The sequence below is a fragment of the Poecilia mexicana genome, unplaced genomic scaffold (assembly GCF_051168715.1).
Source record: "Poecilia mexicana isolate PSO_F unplaced genomic scaffold, ASM5116871v1 scaffold_15, whole genome shotgun sequence".
Classification (NCBI taxonomy): domain Eukaryota; kingdom Metazoa; phylum Chordata; class Actinopteri; order Cyprinodontiformes; family Poeciliidae; genus Poecilia; species Poecilia mexicana.
Genome location: NW_028263384.1, coordinates 14,952,102 through 14,960,947, shown reverse-complemented (window position 1 = coordinate 14,960,947; position 8,846 = coordinate 14,952,102). Strand labels below are relative to the sequence as shown.

Genomic DNA, 8,846 nt, shown 5'->3' with positions numbered 1-8,846 from the left:
AACATGTCTTGATTCAAATGGCCTAAATTGTGGTTTTAAATCGGTAACTTATTCTGGCCTATTGACCTTTATTTTACTTGTAGTTACAGCAGATGGTTTGCTAGGATCGTTTGAACTGCCTTTTGTCTGTGGGAAAACAATACAGTGGAAGTTGTAGCTTATCACACTCATCTGTGAAAGGCCGTAAACACGGCAGGGATTTCTGGCTTGAGAGAGGGTCAGAGATAGCTCCTGGTTGGATGAGCAAAGATATGCCTTGTTTGAATAAATTAAAGAAAAGAAGATAAAACTTTCTACACAGAAGTAACAAATCAGATTTGCTCTTGCAACTCTCCAAAGATGTCTTTGCACGTCTTTGCTTTTCTTCTATTTATGTCAGGTAAATGAATGTATGTCTCCGTTGTTCTGCAGTTTCTGGTGTAAGTTTATGCATTGTCTTATATTGGATTAAACTCTGTAATTCTGTGACGTCAACACGCATTGTTGTTTTCCTTGTGGCCACACGTGGCTCGCCGAGAGGACCTGGGATCCAGAGGAAGAGATCCAAACTTTTTCCAAAGTTAACCCTATGAAACCTGCTCCGCACCACTAGGAGGCAGTTATGCAGCTATCCTTTGTTTACCAACTAGTGCGCCATCAAACAGAAGAAGGCGAAGGTTTGCCGCTTGCTAGCGTGTGGGTAACAATACAAGTATCTAAGCAATTTTCTGAACTGTTGACTATTTGATTGTTTGGACGACTTGAAGTCACCTTATCTTCGTTTGTCAGTTTTCCTTCGTTTGATGATCATATTCAGAACGCGGAAAAAGGTAAGCTGGGAATTTTGAACGGAGTAACAAGCCTGCGAACGTTAGCATTTGTGAGTTCTGACCATCACGTTACAAATGCAAAACGTGCAAATGGACGACCTGAACGACGAGAACCTACAAAAGAAACCAGTGGTTGTTTTGACTCGACTCCCGGAGTTTACGCTCAACGCGCTTCAACCGCCGACACCCCAGCAGTTCGACAGCGAAGCCGAGTCCCACGGCAGCTCCGACTCCGACATGCTGTGGGAACCCGGAGACGATTCGGGAGACTCGGATTTTGGAGCTAAAAAGAAAACCCAGCATAAACACAACAATTCTAAACACAAAAAGCCGAATGAAGTGACAGTGCCTACACCGTTAGGCATCAACAACAACAGCACCGGCAACAACAGCCTCGGCAACAACAGCCTCAGCAATAACGACGGCAACACCACCACCAAAGGTAAGGACGTTTCCATCCACAAATATAAACCAGTAATCACACTGGAGTTGCTAGAATGCCTACGGAGTTCAATCTCCCAACTCCGTATTGCAATTGTGTTTCCCCCCCCCCTCCCCAGCTGCTGAAATATCCCCGATCATAGTGTCTGCAGCTTTTGCCAGCCACTCAAACGAAACGAGAAACGTGCGGCCTGATTTGCCAGAGCCAGAAATTAAGTTGGACATGGTAGTCCTGGCCAGGAGGAGAGTCATGAGGTGGCAACGAGGCAAAATAGTGGAGATAATCAATAAGGGTAAGAAAGACCACTTTAATGCGTGTGTGTGTGTGTGTGTGTGTGTATTTTTTAATAAGCTGAAATAAAATCATTAGTTGAATGAAAAGACAGGTGTTCTAGTTGACTCTAGTTATCCTTTTCCAGGAACTGAGGTAGTTTTCTGTGACCATTCTTTTCCCCTTCTGTATCAATCAGGGTAAAACCTTTACCTCAGAAAAGACCCCAGCATGAAAAGTGAGTCATCCTCTTCAAACTTATTGAGATCTCATTAATCAGAGCTGCCTTGTGCTTCATGGGAATATGTAACATTGGTCAGTGTCACGCGTTTCCATGGAGTTTGAAGGCACTTCGAGTCAGTTGGTAAATCAAATTTGGGCGTCAGACTCGAGCTGCAGAAACAAACACTTCAGGGTTGAAACAGTTAATCAGATTAACTCTGATGGATTGATTAAGGAAATAATCCAGTAATGTAGTAACTTATTAATGGTCAACTTTATATTTTATAAAGTATACTGACTCTCAGTCAGTTTCTGACAGAGCAATGTATTTAAGCAGATGATGGCAGGTGCACAGGGAGAAGGCAGAGGAGCTAATTTTTTATTTTTCACAGATTATATTGTCATGACAGTGATAATTTTAACGCATGTATAAAAAGCCATCATTTTTATATATTTGAATGCACCTTGAGAAACATTTTTGGATTATGTGACATCATTGGCTCATTGCAATCTATTCATGGTAGCTGTAACTTTAAAATTCATTTAAAAAAAAACATTACAGTCGCTCTTGTGTCGTCTGGAGTAACTTTCACTCCGAAAGTGAAAGAGTCATCATAGTTATCTTGCTAAAGTTTGCTAGCTTTATTTTTGCTAGGTCAGCCTTTTCTTCTTTCACTCATTTTGCATACATATTGCCACAAAAGCTTTTATTGTTTTTTTCTGATGTTTTACACTGTGACTGCTCTGATGCAAGCTGAGATAAATACTTTGTTTGCCTGTTTTTTTTTTTTTTTTTTTTTTTTTTTTTTTAGCGTTTTCTGTTGCTTTCTGTATCTTCCTTACCTGATGGAGGAATGGTTAGTAGAAGCATTGCCAGAGCAAATTACGTTTACAATAATGACTTTTCAATTGTTTTCTTTTAAATGTATTTTTGTAAATAAATTTAAAAGACCATTGACATGTCTGAAATATCAACACGTTTCATCTTTAAAAACTCCTCGAGTTTCGTGAGCTCCAATAAAATCACGTAGACAAGATTCAGTAGTTTTGTTTTGTTTTGTTTTCGTCTTTGCAGACGACGGACGAGTAAAATATAAAGTGATTTTTGACGAGAAGGGGAAGAGCTTGGTATCAGGACATCACATCGCGAAGGAAACCACTCCAAAGCTGGACCAACTGTACGTCGGAGCCCGAGTTTTAATTCAGTCTCCAGAAGATGAGCAGTGCTTCCTGCCTGGACTTTTGTCTGAGCTCCCCAGCAGAAAGAATCGCTTAAGGTCTTGGATCAAATGACTGCTAAGACATTTATGAACCCCCATTTAGAAAAAAAAAAAAGTCTTCTTGAATAACTTTATGCTTTTCAGGTTTCTGGTGTTTTTGGACGATCACACACCAGTTTATGTCAGCTTACCATCACTTTATCTCGTTTGCAGACAAAGTAAGTTTGACTGTTTCCTCCTTTTTTTTATTTCTGAATTATATTTTGCATCTTCTGTAAAATTACTGTAATGTTCGTTTCATATGTTATGTTTTAGAGATAATATTTACCCTGCACCTAGTTAGGACTTTACCTCTGTTCTTTATTTTATTTTTATTTTATTTTTTTGTCCTAGCATTGCAAATAAACCAAACCCTTGTTTGTGCTTATTTGGTTTCATGCTGCATACAGTTGAAGCCAGATATTTGCACACACCAAATTAAAAGAAGCACACATTTCTTTCTCACTGCCTGAAATTAAATTGGACCAAACTTTTCATGGTTTAGCTTGGTGAGAATTACAAATTATATTTCTGTTTTGTAAATGCCAGAAAACTTGGGAAAGACATTTCTTCTGTGACCCAAATCATACATTTCATGTAAACTTTTGAATTTCCTTAAAGTCACAAAGGAAATTCTGAAAAAAAAAAAATGTTCTTGCCGAGTTTTCTGGCATCTAGCAAATAGAAATAACTTAGGTCTAACTAAGCTAAAACAATAAAGGTTTTTTCTAATGTGTGTTTTTATTCGGTGTATGTAAATATCTGGTTTCAACTGTAATTGCTCATGTTTTATCAGGATTAGTACTTATGCTACATTAAGATGGTATGTTTGTTATCAATTTAGTGCAGTTCTTTTAAACAATTTTTTACTTAACATTTCTGTATTTTATGCGGTACTTTTTGCTGTTTGGTCCAGAAGAGGGCACTGTGAAACAAAAAGTGCTACAAACTGTGGAAAGATTTTTTTTTTTTCTTTAATACTTTGTGAATAATTTCTCTTTTTTTAACAGTGGATGATCCTTTAGGCGACCTTCCAGAGAGTCCACACAAGTGCTTCATGGCACAATACTTGAGGAGTTGGCCGTATCCACACCTAACCCACTATAAAGAGGGACAAATCCTTAAAATAGAACTGAATGGAGTCCATCAGAAGTGTCATGTCGAGTTGGTTGATTGCAGCTTGATGAAGGTTGTTTTTGAGGTTAGTATCTTTCTTTTCTGATTTTATTCTATTTTGTAAAACCTAATCCATTTACGTGATGTGTTTTAATCCAAAAATAGAACAGGGTTGAATGTTTTTTTTTTTGTTGTTGTTGTGCTATTTCAAGGAAATTATCCAGATGTGGGAGATGCCAACGTTCAGTAAAAACTATGGGTCTAGGAAATTAACATTGGTAGACTGAAAATTTGGTTGTATTATTTGTTTCATCGATGCTAAAAAATATCACATTTCCCTTTGAAATGAAATCCACAAACACAGATTCTGTTTTAACATTTTGTCTTTATGGTCATCATTTGACTGATGATGTTATACAAATATTCTATTAAACTTTATTAAGCAAAAGTGACAATCCCAACCATACTTTTCTCTTTTGTTGTTTGCAAATGTCACCAGTTAAAGTTAGTCTATTTTCAGTCGGGAGAATCGCTTCCATGAACAAGATTGCACTTCTATTTCAGTATTGCACTGACCAAAGGTTCTTCTTGAATAAATTGTTTCCTGTATGTGTCAAGGCTGAGCTCTAATACAGAATTTAAAGTTATTGGATCAGGCTTAAAGTAAAAGACTTTTTGTTTATCTGTGTGACTGAGTAGTCTATATATAAGGTACATTACCCTTGTAATTCAGTCAAATCATACATTTCAATATATTATTTCAGCATCAAAATGCTTTAAAATAAAATAAACAACAACAAACAAACGAGCAAGAAACAGGACTTTACTGCGGCAAAATAAAGGAAGATGATGAAAAGATTAAAGACAGACATGCACTAATGATTGAAGTATTTTTAATAAAAAAAATTGTATCTTAGCATTCATTTTAAAGTAACTCAGAATTTCATCATTCTGTTCATCAATTTTCGGAGTCATCTCAATAGGGACAAGTATGGTAACTAACATCTCAATAGGACAAGTGTCAGGGGCAGAAGTCTAAAACATCTGTAACACACAGACGGAAAAAAAGAGGAGACGTGGTTCATTCTTATCTCACGAGGAGAACACAGAGAAACCCAGTTACAGTTTTCCCCTATGTTCTGAAGTTCCGTCTGTGTCTCCTGCACTTTTATTCAGTCTTAGGGGACGCCCTAGTTACAGGAGGCACGCAGCTCTAAAGGAAGGGGGAGAAACAGCTGCGTGCCTGAGTGACTACAAAGCATACAGCATCTCTTAACAGAGCACACTTTATCTCCAAGGCCAGGAATTCCTGTCTACTGTTGCAACGGCTACATTCTGTTCATCTTCTGGGAAGGTTACGGTTGTCTCCTCACGAACAGCCTGCAGACAATTTTTTTATTTTTTTTTAAAGGTTTTATTGGCTCTAGTGGCCTTTATTTGATAGTTAATTGACAGGAAACATGCAGCAAAGGTCGCCAGGCCGGGAATCGAACCTGTGACGGCCGCGTCGAGGACTGAGGCTTCCATATGTGGGTTGTGCTGACCCCCTGAGCCACCACAGCACACCAGACAAATATGTTTTGCCCAATACAAGAAAAACACTACTCATAATGGACATTTCCATTACCTGTTATAGTCAGTAAGGGTAAAGGCATAAAACAAACATTTGATAACTTATATTTATTACAACATTTCCCTCCTGTTTATCATATGTTTCTACAAATTCTCGCATCACTTAACAGCAGTTACTCCTTAAAAAGATTTTCAACTGCAAGGTCATTTTTATGTAAGCAAACATAATTACACTCAGAGATAAATGCTGCCATCATTTTAATCAGAAGACAGTCAACATCGTATCACTTTCTGTGTCTGAATCAGGCTGCTCCTCATCGTCTTCATCCTGTAGCTCGTTGGTGCTTAATACAGCACAAGTTTTGATTGCAAGGCGGTTTAACAACGCTCAAATGCAGGGAATGCAACAACATCCCCACAAGGTTAATACTGCCGCAAACGCAGCTATGGAAATGAACACAGAGGCTACCAGAGACTTATACTTGCCAAGCATGTCCATCCAGTTGTCCCACATGGAGGTGTCAACACCAGACTGCTCTTTCATTTTTGTGGATAGGGTCTTCAACCCCTCCAGAGTCTCGGTCAAGCTTCCATCGGCGGTGGTGGTGTTTAATGAAGGTGCAGCTCTGCTCTCCGAACAGCGCGCGCACACCTCCTCGCTCTGCCAAGAGCATGCCAAGGGTAATCCTATTTTGGAAAGCCATCAGGGGCGTTGCCTCCAGTTGGTCATGTGCTGCCTCAAAACCTGCCACTGTGTAATTTCCCAGACGTTGAACATTGTAGTGGATGCAGTTGATTTCTGTAGTACACCACCAGCATATAGAAGACTCAAACCCTGCTTTAATTTGATCTGGAACACCTCTTGGCACCCCAGTTGCATCTGTATCATTTCCAGGCAGGGCTATTTTAGATCTATTTTGTCTAATAGAATAAGCCCAATCTTCTGTCATGAGGCTGTTAAGATTTAACAATAGGTCAGATGCAGATGTAGGGTTTAGGGAGACGGCGAGAATGAGCGTGCACACAACACAATCTGTTTTGGTGGCATCAGCTGCTTGTTCTGCCATGAGGAGCCATCTGTATGGTCTTCCAAACATCCATTCATAAGCTGTTAACCCTGCTGTACTCGTGATGTTAATGTACAGCTTTACCAGATCCAAGGACTGAGTCCAAGGCCTCCCTGTTTTCCACAAAGCCTTGGCTACAGTGATTGCATCTGGATGTGCTGTTGGAAACAGTTCAATCCATTTAGAGAATGCATCAATTATTATCAGGCAGTCCTTTTTCCCTTCACTTTTATTTAGTTCAATGAAATCCAACTTGTCCTTTTGCTTGGCTGAGCTAGTGGGAGCATGTATATACTAAATAAGAGGCGCCCCAAGATGGAGCCTTGGGGAACCTTATATAGGGATTTTGTCAACTTCCTTATAAAGTTACCCATTGACACAGAGAAGTCCCAGTTCTTTAGGTCATTAAAGTCTTGTTGGAGAATCTGACCCAGCTCTCCAGTCGCTTCAGTATTGTCATGGTGAACAATACGATAAAAAATGTATTAAATACAGACTGGAGGTTTTTTTTTTCCAACCCTGTTTTTCCGCTTACAGCTGATGTAAACCCGACACTAAAGGATAGAATACTACCTCAAACTAGTATTTAAATGTTTTAATACCTAAATCTGGGCTTATTTTCAAAGACTACTTTAATCTGACAAAAGTGCCTCGTTGGAACCCCTATTCTAATTTATTGAAAATGTTTGCATGTAAACATTTTATATCTTACACAGGAAAATGGGGAGACGGACTGGATCCACCGAGGCTCCCTACGACTGGAGCACATGTCCAAGTTCTTGGAGTTGAAGCAGAATCGAGGATCCAAGGCAGATGATTCTGACTCTAAATGACCTATAAATTGTTGATAGAGAAAGAAGACATTAAAAAAAAAAATCATTTTGACCTGTAAATACATGTATCTTTCTGGCCGTTGACTTATATTTTGGTTCCTGACGGAACAGATGTAAGGTTGAAGCATGTAAACTCAAATTGGTAGTTATTTCTTTTGGTTTCTTTTGAAAAGTGTAAATATGTTTATTCTCTACTTGTTGCATCTTTCCTTCTTAAATTTATTTCCAAATCTTTGTGCGTAGAAACCCTGCTAATAGTAACCTGTTTAAATTAGGGAAAAAAAATGTAGCCCTTTGCTGCCTGATACATATGACAAAAAACATACAGAACAACTAATGTTTGATTTGAACACAATACTTCAAGCTTAATTTTACTCTTATTTTGATCCCGGAACTGTTCTTAAATGATGCCCCTGTACAAGTAAAGCATTTGTGTATATTAAAAACGTCTATTTCTTTTATCAGTTTTTTTTATATGACATGATTTTCACAATTTGGTGTTTTAAGCGGACATTGCTTCTTCAGCAGTAGTGAAGGTATTTTATTCTGTTATTCTCAACTTTTTTCTTTTTTTTTTGCCCTAGAAATATTTGTTGCATTTAAAGAAAAAATAAAAAAAATAAACTTTTGTCTCATTTCTGTATAGAATTTGGCTAATGATGTCAATTCTGCCATGGACACTGTATTGTTTATACAAGGAAAAAAAAAATAAAGCTTTACCATGTATGTATTTAGTTTGACCTTTGTAATTAGCTTTGCATGTAATCCAGCCCAACATTGATTGCAACTTTGAGGTTTAGTTGTGAAATTGACAGTCAACGTATTTTTTTCTTTTTACTTCTCATTTGTTTAGTTGATCAGAAGTGAGGGAATGGTACGCCATGAATAAGTTACAATAAACTAGTTGTTTTGTCTGTGTATTTAGCATCGCATCGAGGTACAAATGGGGAACTAAGACAGTTATCCAATGTGTAATTTGATTTTAAACCCGCTGAAAATAATAGGCGAGTGGAAACCTCTTCAGGTCCGAACCACACATATACAGTAGCTGTCGCACATGTGTGCATAAACTTGGAAAAGGCATGAATATCAAATTTACATTGTCCTTCCTTCTTAAGCATTTTTGAATATTTTGTTCCATGGTAAAAATGTTAGTCAGTTATAGATGGATCTTAGTTCTTCATTTCTGCACATGCTCCTGGCTCCAGTTTGAGGGAAGTGGAAGTGTTAAGTGATCGCTGCAACTTCTGGGTTGT

General features: G+C 38.2%; 1 protein-coding gene across 2 annotated transcripts; it reads left to right on the top strand.

The window, feature by feature from the left end:
• The first annotated feature begins 546 nt into the window (after window positions 1-546).
• LOC106915457 (histone-lysine N-methyltransferase SETDB1-B-like) lies at window positions 547-8,320 on the top strand. Of its 2 annotated transcripts, XM_088013065.1 has the most exons (7): window positions 547-675; window positions 769-1,251; window positions 1,370-1,543; window positions 2,819-3,020; window positions 3,108-3,181; window positions 4,013-4,203; window positions 7,474-8,320. In XM_088013065.1, exons 2-7 carry the CDS (start codon window positions 885-887, stop codon window positions 7,588-7,590), a joined length of 1,125 nt encoding a protein of 374 aa, XP_087869191.1. In that variant the 5' UTR covers window positions 547-675; window positions 769-884; the 3' UTR covers window positions 7,591-8,320. The 2 variants fall into 2 exon arrangements, with proteins under 2 accessions (XP_087869191.1, XP_087869192.1); XM_088013066.1 differs by having other exon boundaries at window positions 617-1,251; window positions 1,394-1,543.
• The last annotated feature ends 526 nt before the right edge of the window (window positions 8,321-8,846 follow it).

Bases quoted from the DNA above. Each gene is read 5' to 3' on its own strand.
- LOC106915457 (XM_088013065.1), top strand. From the start codon at position 885: ATGCAAAACGTGCAAATGGACGACCTGAACGACGAGAACCTACAAAAG. The intron at 1,252-1,369 runs GTAAGGACGTTT...CCCCCTCCCCAG, and splicing joins CGGCAACACCACCACCAAAG to CTGCTGAAATATCCCCGATC. The intron at 3,182-4,012 runs GTAAGTTTGACT...TTTTTTTAACAG, and splicing joins TTATCTCGTTTGCAGACAAA to TGGATGATCCTTTAGGCGAC.